General features: G+C 40.6%; 1 protein-coding gene across 1 annotated transcript in view; it reads left to right on the top strand.

Moving 5' to 3' along the window:
• The window catches only part of pex5la (peroxisomal biogenesis factor 5-like a), a 124,707-nt gene that overhangs the window by 88,654 nt on the left and 15,590 nt on the right, over positions 1 to 20,463 (top strand). Inside the window, 7 exon segments of the mRNA XM_034080648.2 lie at positions 10,288 to 10,404; positions 11,746 to 11,889; positions 13,840 to 13,910; positions 15,548 to 15,766; positions 16,260 to 16,383; positions 16,385 to 16,426; positions 18,780 to 18,937. Coding sequence (XP_033936539.1) covers positions 10,288 to 10,404; positions 11,746 to 11,889; positions 13,840 to 13,910; positions 15,548 to 15,766; positions 16,260 to 16,383; positions 16,385 to 16,426; positions 18,780 to 18,937 — 875 coding nt within the window.

Raw genomic sequence — 20,463 nt, forward strand, 5'->3', positions numbered from 1 at the left:
TTTCTCCCTGCTCACTCAGTGACATGATTCAAATTCTAAAGCAGCAAATCAACACATTTCAATATAACGAGGTCCCAGCTGATCCAAGCACAAACACACCTCTTGTAAAAAATCAAATATATTGGAACTTAATTTGCAGTGCAGTCGTGCAGGTTGATTACTTTAGTTTGGACATATTAAAATAATAATACTAAAGAAGCTACCTTGTAATGGTTTATAGTTTAATTACAACTTTTCTACTTTTACTGACTGACCACTTCTATAAAAGACATATCTAAATAAATAAATACAATGTGAACTGCTAAATGAGGCTCTAGTGGAACAGCAACCCAATTTCTTTGTCATGCTAACCTCCAAATCCAAGTTCCTGATAAAAAAATGTGTACATCTATGACTTCTTCATTCCCTACACCTATGGATTTCCTCCATCTTGATGAAGCACTTACTGACAGAGTTGACAGGCGAGACTCATCTTCAGGCAATTTGTCTGAGAGTCAGCAGCCTGCAATTACCTGACATCTCTCACCATCAGGGGCCATCTATTGCCTCCACGTCAATCAAAAGTCTCCAAGATGTGGAGATGAGAAGTCCTTGGGCGCGTGTGCGCGCGCACACACACACACACACACACACAGTAGGTTTTTCTGAACCTACGCCTCTCTACAGTATCACCCCACACACACACACACACACACACACACACACACACAATTACTGTACACAGTGCCGTGATACTGATGAGGCTCTAGCCAAAAGGACTCTATATATTAGTCACAGGAGACTGTTCTGCTCTGGTTAGCATTACTGTTCCCGGTTTGCTCTGCGACTGACAGGAAGACAGCCAAGAATCATTCAGTTGGAAGAAAACTCACATGAAAAACAGGCATGACGTTAACTTCATCTGTGGTGGTGATGATGTACGCTGGAGGCAAAGGCAGAGCTCACGAGGAACTGTGTGTACATTTTTAAAAACAATAGGAGGGATAGAAGGGACAGAAGAAGATCTGCATCCCTCAACAAGTCATACATGTATCAAAGACTTCCAACTCCATCCCAAGAGTACTTAGTTAATATGTTAGGCATTGTATGTGCACTAAAACGTTATGTTGTACCTTGTTACAGAACAAGCCCCCTGGAGGTCATAATTTGCAAATGCAGGTTGTTGTAACGACACAATCTAACAATAAACTTGCAACTGCTGTCTGGTTGAAAGTCAAGGTGGCCTGAAACACATGCAGAACGTTAACTGTATTGTAATCCTTTATATTTTCACAAACCCAGGGGATGTGAATGAAGTGCATCATGTCCATGTCCACACTTGAATACCAAAATGGCACATTACAGGTTGTGTGTTAAAGGCTGTGGGAGACCATGAGCGACCACATTGACTACTTTTCATCCTCTTTCAACAATATCAAGACACATTGACAATTTGAAAATCTATTAAGTGTTTCTTTGGTCATCCTCTTTCCTTGGATAATAGTGCGTGATTATATTTTTTCATCACAATGACCCACAACAATCTAGAGTTAAATCCCACTGAAGCGCCATATACAATATTGAAGAACAATGATTTGGCATGTTGTTTTATGGTCATTAAAGTTCTTCTTCTTTAACTGTTTCACATGGAACATAAAATAGCCTATTTTTAGTTTAATTGTTGACTAACAGGGAACAACATAGTTTCATACTAATTCCTCAAATACATAAATGTGATCAGGGGATCCACACATTATTAGGGGATTTCTTAAATAGCAGTATTTTCCTGGGAACACAACCACATTTGTAACCGACTAATCTCACGTCCAGGGTCGGCCCTAGACTTATGGGGGCCCTAAGCGAGCGTTCTCAGTACACACAACACGGAACCAACTTTTCTCTTGTGATGTTAGCATAAGCACACAGATTGTATAAATAACCATGTAAACACCGTGGACCTAACCTCCTCTAGGGGGGTACGGCGGCATGCTCCACTGGGAAGATTATTTTTAAATATTGAAGTTAAAAGCATCAATCTGGTGCACTTGGAGAGCAAAATGAAGAGATCTATGGATACATCTCTCAACACCCATATGAAACAGAACTGTAAACAGATTTTTCTTTATGGATATTTTACAAATCACTTAAACTGTATTCTTGTATTGTCATATAGTATTTCATAACTGTTTTTCATGTATTCTCTCTTTAGGCTGTCCATCTCATAATGTTCACAGAAACTAGCTGTCAATAGAAATATCATTCAGAAGAATTATAATTTCTTGCAAAAATCTGTCACAAAAAGAGGTTGCACATTTAAATTCAGGTGTTGTTATGGCTACGTCAGTGGCCAAACAGCCACATTTACTGCTGTCAATACGTTCAAACATGCTGTTGACACGCAGTGGCAACTATGCCACCATTTCAGCTGACTTTTTCTCAGAAATACTGTCACATAACATCCATATATTTCAGTGCGAGGTTGATGCTTAGCTAAGCTAACTATGAAACACTTTAACTGACAGGACTCCGGATCAACTGTGCCTACTGTAAGGTAGCTTCTAGCTTCATGTCAATCAGTAAGTCAACATTTCCCAGAGAGCTTTCTTTGAAATCACCAGGTTGTTACGGTACGTGGAAAAGGTAGGACCCAAATGCAGACTACAAAAACGGAAAAAGGTCTTGAAACAAAAAGTGATCTTTATTTAAAAGTTGATAAACAAAACATGGCATAACTTGAAATGGTAGCACAGAAAACAACAACACAAAAACTAACCGTGAGAAACATGGAGGAAGACCGGAGAGACAAACATGAAGTGTGACGTGAAGGGAAGACAAACAAGCAATGAACCGACAGGGGAACACAGGAAGAGACAAGACTAAATACAGAGAGGGGTAATCACGGGACAAGGGGAGGTAGAAACACAAGGGCAACAGGTGAACACAATTAGACAATCAGACACACCAGGGAAACTAACGACAGGAAGGAAAACACAGGGAGAAGGATCAGACAAGAAACAAGAAGGAAAACATGAGACGGGGAGAACAGAACAGCAAAATAAACACAAAACTAGACACACAAAACTCAAACCCTGACACAGGTAACGCTAAAAAACATTACATTTAGATGGTATGACAAAGTGTTTAATTAATATATCTGGCTAGCTATAGCTACTTGCTAACGGTTTAGCTTACACCGCGATTCAAAGTAACGTCAACGTAGCTGTAATTTATGCTTTGCTTACATGTTCGCATAACTTGGAAGTTTACTGACATCTACATATCTTGTTCACCTGGCTCAAGTGGTGGCTCTGGGGTTGTTGTGTGAGCCACCACTTGAGTATTATCATCTTTTTTAAGAAAACATTTTTCTTACACTGAAAAAAAAAACCGCAACACTTTTGTTTTTGCTCCCATTTTTCATGAGATGAACTCAAAGATCTAAAACATTTTCTATAAACACAAAATAACCATTTATCTCAAATATTGTTCACAAATCTGAAAAAATCTGTGATAGTGAGCACTTCTCCTTTGCCGAGATAATCCATCCCACCTCACAGGTGTGGCATATCAAGATGCTGATTAGACAGTATGATTATTGAACAGGTGTGCCTTAGGCTGGCCACAATAAAAGGCCACTCTGAAACGTGCATTTTTGCTTTATTGGGGGGGTCTGGGGTGGTCCGAAAACCAGTCAGTATCTGGTGTGAGGGGTATGATTAGGGTTAGGGCTAGAGTTAGGGTTAGGGTAATGTTGTGAATCGAGTGGCCTGTGTTCGTCGTCCATAACATACGCCTGCCCATACCATAACCCCACTACCACCATGGGCCACTCAATTCACAACATTACCCTAACCCTACCCCTACCCTTAATCCTACCCCTCACACCAGATACTGACTGGTTTTCGGACCCCCCCAGACCCCCCCAATAAAGCAAAACTGCACGTTTCAGAGTGGCCTTTTATTGTGGCCAGCCTAAGGCACACCTGTGCAATAATCATGCTGTCTAATCAGCATCTTGATATGCCACACCTGTGAGGTGGGATGGATTATCTCGGCAAAGGAGAAGTGCTCACTATCACAGATTTTTTAAGATTTGTGAACAATATTTGAGAGAAATTGTTATTTTGTGTATATAGAAAATGTTTTAGATCTTTGAGTTCATCTCATGAAAAATGGGAGCAAAAACAAAAGTGTTGCGTTTATATTTTTGTTCAGTGTATGTCCATCTTCAAAAACTCTGAATCCGACTGACAGTTTATTTTAAACATTGTCACAGCTCACAGGATAGGTACCTGTCAGCCAATAAGACAGATGTTTATTTCCATTCAACTCTCTGGTTGGTCTGGTGTCTTGCCTCTGTTGCATTCACTGAACACGGGAAATTACAATCCTGCCGTCCTCTCTAGTGTCATGATGAGGTTCAGGTAAAGCACGGTTAATGTATTATATTATTGACTCAATAATATAATACATGACTTTGAGAGTTGGCAATCTAGGCATATTAACACAATTAATTAAACATACTTATCACGGCGACGGAGTACTGAGATTTTTTTGCTAGGGGGCCCCTTAGTGGGGGAACTCTCTCCTCCCCGAAATCCGCAGCGCCCCAACCCTGGACATTTTCAAAAAAGCCCTCAAAACGCACCTTTTACCAAGGCTTTCCCCACTGTATAGTTAGTTGAATAGGTTTATTTTTCCGCTACTTCCCCCCCACCCCCCTTAACCTGTCTGCCTTTTTTTCCCCTACTTTTTTATGGTCTGTGGTTTGACAGTGTGCAATATCAATCCAATTAGAGACGGTAGAGGAAACAGATACCTGCTGCCTTCAGAGGGCTCGGCACAGCGGAGGGAATTAATTTAAAAGTTAACAGCCATGGCAGCAGCTCTGTGAAGCTGTTCTTTGGCAGTGCTCACAATGACAAGGCCAAAACGCTGCTGTTTGGACAGAACAATGCTTACAATGTTTGCCAACCTAGTTGAGTGTGTTTTGGTATGCAAACATTTGATAATAACCACTCAAGAAAAACTCAAGCTGGGACAAATAGGGCTGTAATTGTAAAAAAGGTATTTAGTCATAAAACAGGATAATGCTGATCAAATGATAAAGTATATAATGGCATATCATAAAACATTCATTCTACATGCATACATTATAAAGGTTAAAATTGAAAGTGTCTGTTTATAGAGAGAATTAAAGTGGACCTATCATGCTATATTTGTATAATATATTGTAGGGCCATACTTATACAAAACATGTCTGCAAAGTTTTTTTTTCAAAATACCAAACAGATCATGCATTTTAGCCATGCCTCATTTCACTCTATTTGCTCTTTTTTAGCCCTATTTTTGCAAGGGCTGAATCTGTGAGAAGTCTTCTTCGCTGCTTTTGTGGCAGACTACAGCGCTACCTACAGGCCTGGCATATGTACTACAGCGTATCCAGCTCTTTCGAACGGCAATGGCCGTGGCTGTCTCCTCCTGATAGGTAGAGAGTTGCCCATATAGGCGGAGCTCCTTGTTCCTGACGTCAGAGAATTTTCAAATCTGTATCAAATCTGTTGCAGCCCCGTTTTCAGAGATTTGGGTATAGAGGAAAAGAGATAGGGTTGTGTTTTCTGACACTTGGTGAGTTCCCTGACACACCGGGAACCAGAGATGTTCACAAGTCTTTTTTTGCAAGTCCAAGTCAAGTCTCAAGTCTTTGGTCACAAGTCCAAGTCAAGTCTCAAGTCTTTGTGGGGTGAGACTTGATCAAGTCTCAAGTCTTTGGTCACGAGTCCAAGTCAAGTCTCAAGTCTCTAAAAAATAAAAGTCTCATGTCTCTTCTGGTTGTAATAAGCCTTCTATTGTCTGCTGCTATCCAGTCTGTTAAGAATACTGCACAGCTATATCTATGAAATTCAAAGCATTTACTGTGTTATTATCACTCCTATATGTATTAGCATACAGTATCAGTACTGATTAGTTGTTTGTTATATGATCACTTTAAACAGGCTTTTGCAATGCAATATAAGGAAAAACATCACACTTTAGCTAAATGCATACAACTTATAAGCAAAACACTTCAGAATCAGAAATCAGTATCACAAATACTTTATTAATCCCCCGCAGGGAAACTGTTAAAAGTACTTAAAAGCGGGTAATGATTAACGTTACCGACCTTTTTTATGTCATGTCAAGAGTTGGATGTCAACGCCACTCAACTCAAACAAGTGTGACAAGCAATTCACTAATCTTTTCAAATATTCAGTTACAAAGCTAGTAGCAAGCTAAGTTAACATTACATAGCTGATGCTGAGCTAAACATGTTTGCTAACCGTCCATGCGTTAATGTGACTGACCTCTCCGGGTGAGTTTTCAAGTGCCTGATGAAATTTGACGTTGTTGCGCCAGCATTCTTGATTTTGATATTGCAGACTTTGCAGTGTGCGCTCCTTTTGTTGGTGCCGCCGGCGTTTTGTTCGAAGTTTTTGTAGTTGAACCTAATTACAAGCGGTACAGCCGCAGGTGTGCCGCCAGTCGCTATTGTGTTACTACGAGGTAGTAACAGAGGCGCGCACGTCTGCGTAATGAGCCCGGCTAAAATAACTGGATGGCCTACCTGCCTGTCAGCCTTCCATCTGGGCACAAACTTATCTCGTGCCCTCATTGGTCATGTGCACGTTCGTGTGTGTTGGAGGAGGCGGGCTCTATAAGGAAGTAGCAGCCTCTAGCAGATTATCTCCGGTTGTGTATTTTCAAATTCTAGCGATCTCGAGCCGGTTTCTCTCAAATGTACCTACCCCACCTTTAATACGCCAAAAATAGAAAACACAATGATTGTTCACGAGTCCCAACACACGAGTCCAAGTCGAGTCTGAAGTATTTTGGTCACGAGTCCAAGTCAAGTCTGAAGTCTCTGTGTGTGCGACTTAAGGAAAGTACAATTGGACAGTTAGATGGACCTGTTTCATAGTTAAATCCCTTGATGCCGTTTTTAACACACTGAAGCTGTTTCAACTCCTCTTGGCTAAGGCAGGTAAATAGCAGGTGTGATAAGTGACAAGAGAAGGTACCACTAACCGGTATCACTAAAATTAATGAAGGTTCTATTTTTAGCCGTCTCCTGAGATGCAGGTGAACAGGTTTTTAGGACTTCTTATAAACTCTCAAACTCCAGTTTTTGGAGGTGTGTTTACTTAATGAACCAATGACTGGCTGGTTCTGGCTGGAAACAAACCAACAGGAAGTTTTATCGAAATTAAAATTTGAAAAAACTGATATACTGTATATTGTTGATGTATTCATTTCTTTTGAGCATCTACGAAACAATTAAAGTATATTTTGGATAACATGATTAAAATGACTAAAAATAACACCTTTAAAATTACAGTTTTCAAACAATTAAATTATTTTTGAAGACATCCAATGAGCTCAATATGTATCTACACTGAACAAAAATATAAATGCAACACTTTTGTTTTTGCTCCCATTTTTCATGAGATGAACTCAAATATCTAAAACATTTTCTATATACACAAAACCATTTCTCTCAAATATTGTTCACAAATCTGAAAAAATCTGTGATAGTGAGCACTTCTCCTTTGCCGAGATAATCCATCCCACCTCACAGGTGTGGCATATCAAGATGCTGATTAGACAGCATGATTATTTCACAGGTATTCCTTAGGCTGGCCACAATAAAAGGCCTTATTGGGGGGGTCTGGTGTCTGGTGTGACCACCATTTGCCTCACGCAGTGCAACACATCTCCTTCGCATAGAGATGATCAGGTTGTTGATTGTGGCCTGTGGAATGTTGGTCCACTCCTCTTCAATGGCTGTGCCAAGTTGCTGGATATTGGCAGGAACTGGAACACGCTGTCGTATACGCCGATCCAGAGCATCCCAAACATGCTCAATGGGTGACATGTCCGGTGAGTATGCTGGCTATGCAAGAACTGGGATGTTTTCAGCCTCCAGGAATTGTGTACAGATCCTTGCAACATGGGGCCGTGTATTATCATGCTGCAACATGAGGTCATGGTCGTGGATGAATGGCACAACAATGGGCCTCAGGATCTCGTCACGGTATCTTTGTGCATTCACAATGCCATCAATAAAATGCACCTGTGTTCGTCGTCCATAACATATGCCTGCCCATACCATAACCCCACCACCACCATGGGCCACTCGATTCACAACATTGACATCAGAAAACCGCTCACCCACACGACGCCACACATGCTGTCTGCCATCTGCCCTGAACAGTGAAAACCGGGATTCATCCGTGAAGAGAACACCTCTTCAACGTGCCAGACGCCATCGAATGTGAGCATTTGCCCACTCAAGTCGGCTACGACGACGAACTGCAGTCAGGTCGAGACCCCGATGAGGAAGACGAGCATGCAGATGAGCTTCCCTGAGACGGTTTCTGACAGTTTGTGTAGAAATTCTTTGGTTTTGCAAACCGATTGTTGCAGCAGCTGTCCGAGTGGCTGGTCTCAGACGATCTTGGAGGTGAACATGCTGGATGTGGAGGTCATGGGCTGGTGTGGTTACACGTGGTCTGCGGTTGTGAGGTCGGTTGGATGTACTGTCAAATTCTCTGAAACGCCTTTGGAGACGGCTTATGGTAGAGAAATGAACATTCAATTCACGGGCAACAGCTCTGGTGGATATTCCTGCTGTCAGCATGCCAATTGCACGCTACCTCAAAAGTTGCGACATCTGTGGCATTGTGCTGTGTGATAAAACTGAACATTTTAGAGTGGCCTTTTATTGTGGCCAACCTAAGGCACACCTGTGCAATAATCATGCTGTCTAATCAGCATCTTGATATGCCACACCTGTGAGGTGGGATGGATTATCTCGGCAAAGGAGAAGTGCTCACTATCACAGATTTTTTCAGATTTGTGAACAATATTTGAGAGAAATTGTTATTTTGTGTATATAGAAAATGTTTTAGATCTTTGAGTTCAACTCATGAAAAATGGGAGCAAAAACAAAAGTGTTGCATTTATATTTTTGTTCAGTGTACATAGAACCAAATTAACCTTCAGTCCAAGATTGAATATGAAAACTTGAGTTTTTCCACAACACTTAACCCACACCAATTCAATAAGCAATCAGGCTCAAGAGGAAAATTGTACGTCTGACTCGAGATTATATTTCCTCGAGTTGCTCATCACTCTGCTTTGCCTTTTGACTGCAATTTTTCCAAACCACTCGTATGGTCTGATCTAGATTTAGGTTATTCATTTTCTTCTAGCTAGCTGATAAATTGAACAAATGACACACACACAACATTTTCACTGAAATCTAATCGAATCCTGGGTTTGAGGAAAAGTACAAATGAACAATGTCTTCAATATTCGACAGTTATAATATGAAGCAAACTCATCATCCAGGCAACATAACTGAGATTAAAACAGCTGATTTCTGAAGTGTAAAACATTGTCTAGCAGCAGTTTAATGTAGGATTTGTTTTATAGCATAATCTCGTTCCAACATGTTCTGTCTTAACTCTGACTTCTCCTTCTCTTTACTGAGTCAGCTTGTTACATCCATTCACAGTAACTTATATTTTTGAATCCCAATACAGGCAAAGAAAATAATGGTGGCAAAACACCAAAATAGTCACTGTATATTGGGACAAATTCAAACAATGATGCTATTGGAAGAAATTAAATGCATAACCAATATAGGCCCTCAATCTACCATCTTAATGTCCTGGCTGACAGAAAATCAAAAGCTTCAGGAGAAGGATTGGCATACCCAGCCGCTAACCTTCGAGGATTCAGTCAGTTAACTGAAATGCCAACAAATAACAGTTCAAATGTCAAGCTAATAGAGATGTTAAAGCCCCAATCTGACAAGAAAATACCAGGCTGTTTTCCAGCTGTAAACAAACATTAATGTTAACTCATCTTTAGCGGCGTCATAAATTATAGTACTTTAGACTTAGTTCATGTTAAGTGTTAATTTAATTACCTATAATTAGTCATATTTAATTTGCATTTTAAAAATACCTGTCAATCAATTTAAAAGTGAAAGTAGGTTGTTATCTTGTGATATGATTGTTCATGCCGGGGCTATCCATGTGTTTGCATTATGTGTGGATTCCTTTAAGCTCTGATACGACTTGCAGATGTGATGACTCATCGGAAGTGTGGCGGTCCATAGGTTAAAGCCATTTAGCCGGACAGACAGGATGATGGGAAATTAAAGAAGCGGTTGTTCCACTGTGCACTAATCACTTCTTCTCCTCTTCACATCTCCACCATCTATCCTCCCACTGTCTCCCTCTCTCTCTCTGACATCTGCAGTCAGATACCGAGTTCTGGGATAAGATGCAGGCCGAGTGGGAAGAGCTGGCTCGGAGGAACTGGCTGACGGAAAACGAGCAGGCGCAGATTCCCTCCTCTGTCTCTCCACATGAGAAGGTCACTACCATTACACTGTTACAATCAGCAACACGTGCAGGAATCTCCCCTGATGACACTGATGTAGAGATGCACAGGATTTATAGCCACTGCAGAGTAAACAATGCCCATCTAGAGCTTTCTTGTACAATTAGTTTCCAAGCACATTTTATGTGGTATACAGCAAGTTTATTGTACTTTGGAATAAGATATAAATACACCTGAATCATGCTCAATTCCAAAAAGGGAAAAATTATAAACCATCCCCTCTATAGAGTGCCACAGTGACGCGTCCTAAAACCCGGAAGTAAGTTAGCATTTTACCACTTCCGGTTCCTTGTAGTTATTGTAGTAATTTTCTAGTCATAAATCTAATCGATAGATTTATGATTCGAAAATTATAAAAGTAGGGTAGACATGTGGATAGTATCCGGCTGAACAAAACGTGATCTGTCTCTTCAATTTGTGTCAACCACAGACCTTATTTCGAGCTATTTTCCAAAATCCTATGGAGAAATTGCATTGGTTTTTGTCGAAGGAACCGGAAGGAGTTTACTTCCGGGTTTTAGGACGCGTCACTGTGGCCCTCTATTTGCGCCTGAAAGGAGGCGTTCAACAGTTTGGGAAATACACCTAAATACAGTATCTCCCTTGCAGAATATTAGCTGAGAAAATCGTGCTACTCTAAAAAAGCAACTCACAAAAATGTCAAACTGTTCTTTTAAACTCTGTAGTCTGGTGTGGAAATTTCAATATTACCAGACAGTGATCATTTGAAACCAAGCTCAAAACTGAAGGCCGAGTGATATCCTGTTTGTACAGTGTTAAGGTTTACCAGGGAGTTCAACTCCTTAATATTGCTGAGCTTATTACAATGTAGTTATGTTTAACATAACTACATTGTTAAAAACCAACGTTAAATAGCCTATATTACACCCTATGTATATCAGTGGTAGACCTAAGAGGGCAGTGCATATAGTTGGGCAGTATAATGTAGTCAGTAATATCAGCTGAGCGTATGAGGAAATGATACGAGATCAGACCTCTTGGGCTCACTGATTGATCCCCGTGCAGAACTAGTTCTTAAAGAACAGCTATTTCAAAGTCATTGCGCCCAGAAGCGGTCAACAACACACCAGGGTAATCACAGTTTGAAAATGCAAAGTTTAACATTTAAAGAGAACAGACAAACCCGGGGGAGCTCAGCCCAGGTTTGATGTGCAGCAGAAAAGATCAATTGCTGCTGCTGGAGCTTTCCTAAATATGCAACTGCACAGGACAGTAGCCCTGGTTTTCATTTGAATATGAAAGAGAGAAAAACTGACAATGTATATGTCCTTATATTTCGTTTTTTGCTTACAGGGTTACTACTTCCACACAGATAATCCTTACAAAGACTTGCCTAACGCATTTGAAGAGGGACAAAAGAAGTCTCGAGAGGGAGACTTGCAAAATGCTGTGCTTATGCTGGAAGGAGCCGTCCTGCAGGACCCTCAAGATTCTGAGGTGAATTAATTCAAAACACACAGACACATGTATTTTGGGATGGGGCACATTTACAATATGGCCAATAAAACTGCACTCCGAGTCTTCTCGTTTTTAGTGCAACGTTTTGGCTCAATACAACCACAATAACTGGTTCTCATTGATAGAAGATAGAGGCAGAATGGCTCACGGACCACACAGGCAGATTTAGGAGGCAGCACCCACAGGCTAGACGCTGATGGCCTGTAGAGTGCAAAGGATGTTTTGTTCTTGATAAAGAGCGGTTTACTGTAGCAAAAATAGTCAACTTGTTCATACTCATGATGAGAATTTCCATTTGCCCAGTGAGCTGAATAATAGCTCATTCTGAAGCTTTTTTCTCCTTTTTGTATTCTCCCCGTTTCTAAAGGAGTGACCTCTTTGCAGGCTGGAAGAGCAAAGCCTTCATACAAAGTACTTTCAGAATCCCCTTGAATATACAGAAATGTGCCAGTTATTCAGAGGGGAGGATTATCCCGCGGTGTATGGAACTAATACGATTCCAAAATTCATCCTAGGGCGCTTAGTGGCTTATTTGCCCCACTGTGAAGACCTCTGAATCATTCAGAAATAATTTCGACCCTCATTTCGAAGAGCGGGAACAAAAAAGCATCTACAGAGATTAGCTTTAGAACAGGTTATTAAGTATGCCCTTTCACACACAAACAGAGGAGCAATCTCTTAATCTCACATTTGGATTTGAGGTTAGTTACATCATTGTCTGCCCTCTTGTGCTGATCAAGGGAAACCTCATTTGCATGTCCCTGCCGAGGCACTGCACAAAGATCAACCGCAGTGCCTCTCACACAGTGACATTCAACATTTACTGAGCGTAAACTCAACAACCTTTTGAAGAATTCATCTTTCAGTCAGATAGAAAATCAATCTTCAACTATTTTGAGGATCAGTTAAACATTTAATTAATGGTTAAAATGGTAAAAATGCAAAACATTTCTTGGTAGTAACTTCTCAAGGGAGATTTGCGGATTATCTCTATGTTTATACATTATAGTAAATTATATATATTTGGTGGTTTTGCACTTGGTAGACAAAACAAGAAATCTGAAGGTGTCACTTTGGGCTCTGGAAAACTGGGATTGAAGTCTTCAACATATTGTTTTGTCCAATGAAGAGTCCAAAACCCAAATGAGTCTTCACCTAAACTGTCACCTACATTTCTTAGAGAGATAAAGCAGCATGTCAGTAAGTCATCTCTGATAACTTAATTCAGTGACTGACACATTTCTCAGATGATTTAATGGTTACCTGAGTGTTTCTAAGGACAACGCTCTAAACTAAATGTAATCATAAATGTATGCACCCTTGTTGACCTCATTAAAGGTGGGGTGGGTAATTTTGGAGAAACCAGCTCGAGTGCGCTAGAATTTGAAAATACACAACCGGGAAAAATCTGCCACTTCCTTGCAGAGCCCCTCCTCCAACACACACGAAGGCGCACATGACCAATGAGGGCACGAGATAAGTTTGTGTGCACAGATGGAAGGCTGACAGGCAGGTAGGCCATCCAGTTACTTTAGCCGGGCCGGCTCAGATGATTGGTCGTGCTTTTTACAGTACTACGGCTTCCACAGATTGTCAAAGCACTTAAGATCTTCATTGCTATCGGGATGTTAAGAGCATTCCATGGAATATAACAAAAAGTGTATCTCGAGCCGGTTTCTCAAACGTACCTATCTCACCTTTAAGGTTTAACATTTGGTGAAGTTCTGAAAGTTTAAATGCACTGTAGCTCCTCTGTGTTGATGTGTCGGAAAGACACGCATCCCTCACTCTGTTCTAGACGAACACTCAAAGTGCCAGACAGCAGTATCAGAGCCATTGTAACTGTGATTCAGACCCATGAGAATCCCGTCTACGGAGCCCAGGTTTCCATATGGCTGTTTACTTTTACCTGTCTTTGTTCCCCTGTAGGCTTGGCAAGTGCTGGGTACCACGCAGGCAGAAAATGAGAATGAGCAATCAGCGATCGTCTCTCTCCAAAGGTAAGGAGAAACAACTGCATCAAATTCCCATTTCAAATCCAAAAAATGCTCTCAGACTTAGAAGAGCAGTCAGCTTTTATTGTTGAAGAAACCACATGTTTGCACAAGTAGGAACATTTGCCTGAGAGGTTTAAATGAGCTTTCTAGCAGAAGACTAATCAGCAATAAATTCTATTTATAGTCCCGAGAAAAACGGCATCACCATTGAACAATTTATTTCACTGTATTACTTAACCACCCGGCAATTGGAAGGAAACAATTTTATTCTTAAAATAGAGACACCCCATATGGATGGTGATTGCAGAGAGCCACGGTATGAGTCTACGATGGGAGGTGGCCCACTTTTATTCATCACACTGCTGAAGCCAGAAATGGCAGCAATCTGAGAGTGTAAACACTGACAAGAAAACTGAAAACACAAGAGACAGCCATTCAGGAGAAAAACAGTTACATATTGAAGTGCAACATATATGGTCCATTCCGCTACATATAAATATAGTAATGAAGTTGATTTAAAAAAAGGGATTACAACAAATGTTTAATTAAGTGAGTCTCACTTAATCCAAAAGATTCTCAGATACATTTTAGTTTGTTCGTTATGTAATAGCTCCATCTGTGAGGGGACTGTTTGGGTACGGAGTGAGATTAGATGTTTAACTGGCATGAGTCCTGTTGTTGCTACACTGGCAACACTTCACTTGGCCAGCACCGTGTTATCCTGCTCTATTCAGCTTTTTTTTACACTAAATATTGTCACAGAGAAGAATACAAATATGCTGAAAATAAAAATGTTGCTTGGCTTTCGTCTAGTCTTTGTTATTTGATGCTTCACTTTTGATGCTAAAAAAAGATGTGAGCTTCGTCTCCACAGCTTTGGACAAACAAATGTGACTGATGTGTGGTTATTTTCTGTTATTTATAGGAGCCAGTAAATTCTGTACACAAACAAACCAGCCTGGATAACATTGTTGTCTTGTCACTCTTGGCTTGAGAAAAAGATGGAATAATTTAATTAATGCTTACAATTTTATAATAAAAACACACCCTTGAAAGTGTACGGTGGATTTTAGTGTCCTTAACTAAAGTTTATGTAATCTTCACTAACAGCAAATCACAGTGGGGGGGGGCAGAAATTATTTGGTTTGACTGAGATTATGAGGGTTTGAAGGAAGTGTAGCAAATCAGTCTTCAAATTATCTTGATGAAAGCTAAATCTTGTTTGTGGCTTCTCCTCCAGTCTCTTAACTAATCCTAGAGTTGTTTATCCGACAAATTGCTGCTTTTTAATTACAGAAATCATTATTGACTTTAGTCGAGTCAAAATTAGATAATATATGATATAACTTTTGCACCTGCTACAAACACACTTTCCATCTCTAGCTCCGGAACAATCACAAGGCGCATTTTTTTCAAATGCAAAATCTACGCAAATCATCCAACCCCAATGCTGAGAGCAGAATGCAAACTGTCCTCTGCTGGAGAGGTGCAGCTCATTCCTCATGACCCAGAAATCATTAGCCTCCGCCTGATGTTCCCTTGCTGTGGCCTGTCCCAATTAATGCCTGTCAAATCTAGATATTCCTTTGAAGTGTACACCTTACAGCGTCTCTTTTCTCCCATGTCGTGTCTCCATCCAGGTGTTTGGAGCTCCACCCTAACAACCTCACAGCCCTCATGGCTCTGGCAGTGAGCCTGACCAACACTGGTATGCGCAACGAGGCCTGTGAGACTCTGCTCCGCTGGCTGCAGCACAGCCCGAAGTACAAGCACCTGCTGAAGTCCAAGACCCACCTGATGGGATCCCCTAACTCCCCACGCAAGGTGTCCACTGCCAACAACGTGGGAAAACACGAAAGGTGGAGTATTTCAAGCGAATAGGTAGAGAGTTTCACAATTCTTTAGACCTGATGAGAACAAAAAATGTAGCATTTAGCTGTAAAATAAATTGTTCTTCCAACACAGAGGAAAAAAAAAAAAAAAAACTGAGGTCCTTCTCAATAAACTTTGCATTTTTCCTTGCTCTTATTTTCTCTTGCTTCCTCTTTTCGTCACTTTATCTCTCCTTTACCCTCTTGTCAATCTCCGTCTTGTTTTCTTACTCAAATAAAAGTTGACATACAGCAAGTCTTCAATCTCTTAAGATCGCACATCATAATTTTGCGATCTTAAGAGCGCTCACTCAGAAGCCTTAAGTCACATGAATCCTTAGCTGTGTGTGTGTGTGTGTGTGTGCGTGTGCGTGTGTGTGTGTGTGTGTGTGTGTGTGTGTGTGTGCGTGCGTGTGCGTGTGTGTGTGTGCGTGCGTGCGTGCGTGTGTGTGTGTGTGTGTGTGTGTGTGTGTGTCCACAGCTCCCTACAATCTGAGGCCAAAGAGCTCTTCCTGGAAGCAGTTCAGCAAAACTCTGAAAGCATCGACCCAGATTTGCAGACGGGCCTCGGGGTGCTCTACAACGTTAGCGGAGAGAGTTCAAGAAGCTGTGGATGCCTTCAACACAGCGCTGTCAGTGCGGCCTGAGGTAGGACACACACGCAACTACACACACAGATTGGAGTGGAGCAGTAGTTGTACAAACACTTGTCAGAGGAATGGATGCTCTGCATGCAGAAATAATTTAATTGGAAAATTCTAGCCTCAGTGGAACAAAACAAGTAATCTTTTAAATGATCATTTTCACCCATTTTGTTATAAGTTGAGGAAGAATACACAAAGTACAACATAAGAAGATAAAAAATTAAAAATAAAATCCTTAAGAGGGTCAGTTCAAAACAAACACTACTAAGCTAGTGGTATCCTGCCATGCTGCCATTCAGTTCGGGGTCACACTGGCAGAGATCTGAACACCACCTGACCAGCTGACTGTAGGCTGTGGTTGGTGAACACATGGAAAGCACTGGGTTCCTGCAGAGACAACATGTCTGACAGCTGGTTGACTCTAGCTGGCACTAAGCGGTGCCAATGGTGTAAACTCTGCACCTTTCATGAAGAACTATTTATGGATGATCAGTGGCTTATTCGAATATTCTAGTACATCTCATACTTCCAGTATTCTCTCACAGCCAATACTTCTTATTTTTCGCCTGATAAAATTCAAAGAACAGTGATTTGTATATCCTGACTGATGGCTGCTCATAGGAAGTTACGTTACAGGGTGTAATTAAACATTTCCGAGCACCACAAAATTATTAAACTGAGTGTTATGCTTACCGTATAACAATTAAAGGAATACAAATAAACTCACAAAATCGTTTTTGGTATTTAATGGTATACTTCTGTATGTATTATTGTATATAAATATAAACCCAGCATGACAATCCGTATTTGATCATCTTGGAGGGTCAACGTGCAACCTGATTTCCCTTACTAAGATAATATGGCTGTGGCATTTTGTTTAACTTTGTAGTGAAAGCACTAAAATATGTGCAATAATAATAAAATGCATAATATTGGATACAACCCACGGTTTTGGCCACTGAGAAACACTTTAAGATCTACTATAAAACACACACAAACTCAGACACACACACACACACAAAAACATGATCCGTCACACACCAGATGTTCCAATGCAAACACATAGAGCAGACATGAATCATGTGCACATATTCTTAGAGCCACACATATCAAAAGAGACCTCATGCAAACAGACGCAGTGAAGCACATCAAACTGTCACAGCAATACGTGAAGCAAGGAGCAGCTAAATCTGGCCTCGTGAACTCTTGACTGGCACATAGGCTCTGTGAGAAGAGCAATATATAGAGCACACACACACAAACTAAAAACAGACTGACGCATGGTTCATACAACAAAAAACATCATAAACACACTCACACACTTACAAGCACAAACATTTCCCCCATCTCCTTCATGCAAATCAGTCTCTGTCCTCCCAGCTCTGTCCCAGGCCGGTAAGAACATTACTCACTGTTAAATCCAACCTCACACATTTGACTTGGTAATATCTGCTCCCCTGCTGGAATAAATAGCTCTGAACACAAAGGCTGATCATTATATCCCGCTGCTAGGCTTAGCCAAAGATGAAGGACCCCTATACTGTAGCAGAACATGACCTCTGGATGTGCTGTCTACCTGCAGGTGGGAAACGACGGCAAGGACACAGTGTGATGTAACTCACCTATCCTCAAAATACCCTTGTTAGGTGACTTCAAAGCAGGAAGCTGCATAATTCTCCAAACAGTTCCCTGTTGTGAGTGCATAAAAAGTTAAGCATAAAAACAGTTTCTAACACTGATTTGTCATGCTGTCATCTCATATACAAGGCTGAGCGTTAGCACAGATTATTCAGCTCTATTTCACTCTTGCTTTTGTGTTAAACCAACTGTCATCTGTTTGATCAGGACTTTTGGAGGGGGAAAGCGAGGAAAACATAAGGAAGTATCCCATGTGTGCTTGCGTCAGCATTGTGGTTGTGTTCCAGAAGCTTCCATAAATATATGTATACACATATTAAGGAAACATTTTAGGTCTTGGTCATTTTTATGTATTTGACCCTCATCATCCGACAACCTCGGACGTCTGGAAGTTAAGTTAAGAGAAGAAAAAGATGGGAAGATTCTAGACCTCCAATGAACACTGAAGGAATTGTAACCGGAACAAGCTGAATGCAATGACTGCAGAGGTGTTGAAGACAAGAACTCCATGATTCCACCTCACAACACCAACAAACTTTGTCTTTTGTAACAATTGTATCCTAGTTGCAGAAATGTACTTTTCTTACTTATGTAATAAAATAACTGAAGAGGTGTTGCTGAAGAGTTCATAAGTCAAGTCATCTCAAAACAAATCTTTCATCTTCACCCTCTGACATTGCTTATCCATCAACCAACCCCACCACTCACCTTTCATCCAGGACTACTTGTTATGGAACCGCCTGGGGGCCACGCTGGCAAACGGGGACCGAAGCGAGGAGGCGGTGGAGGCTTACACGAGGGCCCTAGAGCTGCAGCCGGGGTTTATCAGGTCCCGCTACAACCTGGGAATCAGCTGTATTAACCTGGGGGCACATCGGTGAGTGACCTGGGACTATGAGAGAGTGGGACAAAGCTCCTACCTTTTTTTGATGCAGTGAAGGTAGATGGTAGCACCTATGATGAAAAGTGAAAATGGTACTTCCAGCTACTTAAGACAATACACAATCTATGGCTGAATAATTAATCAGAATTTCATTGTGATTGCATAATGGAGTAGTGCAATATCCAAATCGCAGGTGGTGTAATATTTTACAAGGAAAATATGTTTTAAAATACCATCCTGAAGTAAGTATGGTGCATAAATGGTAATCTACAGACTTAAGGTCTGAGTTTGGTACACACATAATCATTTTTTATATATTTTCAAATGACAATGTGAAAGATTATGCCAAAATGATTATTCCCTCCAGAGCATTAAGGTTAACCATACGGTATTGCAATAAATGTTTGTTTTTTAATCTTTCAGTCAATCAAGGGAAACAAAATGTATAAATATAAATTCAGTAATCAACCTGTTATGCAGCAGAGCTTTCAATTATGTAGCAAAGTAAGTTTTCACATTAGGGCAACAGATATCGATTAACCTTCCTGATTGACAATAGCAGACAATATATTGAATGTATATCTAGTGTTCTAAGGAGCAGATGACAATCAGCAAGCTTAGTGTAACAGCATTTCCTTTCAGTTATATTTCTAGTAATATAGGTTTGGCTGGTTTAAAATATTGAGGAGAAATGTACATTTTCTGAATGACTGCCAAGCCTGTTGACTTATCTAAAGTCAATATAACATAAACACAATTGTGTAAATGGACAAAAACATTTAACAGAGGCAAACAAAACAGTCCATAGCACATAACCCGAACATGAGTATTCATCATATATCACAACTACCTTCCTTAAACAAAAATATCAAAGCCTCATAATGCACAGGAGACAACACCTAAAAGAAAACAAGCATCCTAAAACAAATACTAAACATGCAGTACGAACAAAGCAGCAGATATGATGAAGCCAACAGAGTCCAATGTCCCAGCAGTAAATCTAGCACACCCACTACACAACAAATATCATTAAGCATGTTAGTACAACAAACAGCAATTAGCCTACTTACAGAAAGCAGAGACCCTCCTCATCTCAGGGGTGACTAATTCATCCTTTTGAAAGAGTTGTTTTCACCCTGGAGACGGCAATGAGGAGAAAACAGGGTTGAAGAGTGGGATAAGGATAACAACTGGATTAACTAACTTTCGAGAAACCGGTGTCTCATTTGGGACACAAACAGGATTATTCCTTCATAAACTGTCCGGAAGCGACACAACAGGGCCGATAGCAGGTGAGCTAGCTTTGAAAATATATAAGGTAGCACTGTCAGTAGCATTTAGTAGCTTATCATGACATTATCTAATAAAACAACAGCAAGTCAAACTAATCAGCTCTGTTGGTTCAATTTCTGACAACAACATTAAACTAGAGGAGTCCGTTTCATCCCAAACATGCAACCATTACCTTAATCAATCACGTGTGTGTAACAACTGCCAGTCATTTAGTCAAACATATGAGT

Source organism: Pseudochaenichthys georgianus, chromosome 4, assembly GCF_902827115.2.
Source record: "Pseudochaenichthys georgianus chromosome 4, fPseGeo1.2, whole genome shotgun sequence".
In the NCBI taxonomy this organism is placed as follows: domain Eukaryota; kingdom Metazoa; phylum Chordata; class Actinopteri; order Perciformes; family Channichthyidae; genus Pseudochaenichthys; species Pseudochaenichthys georgianus.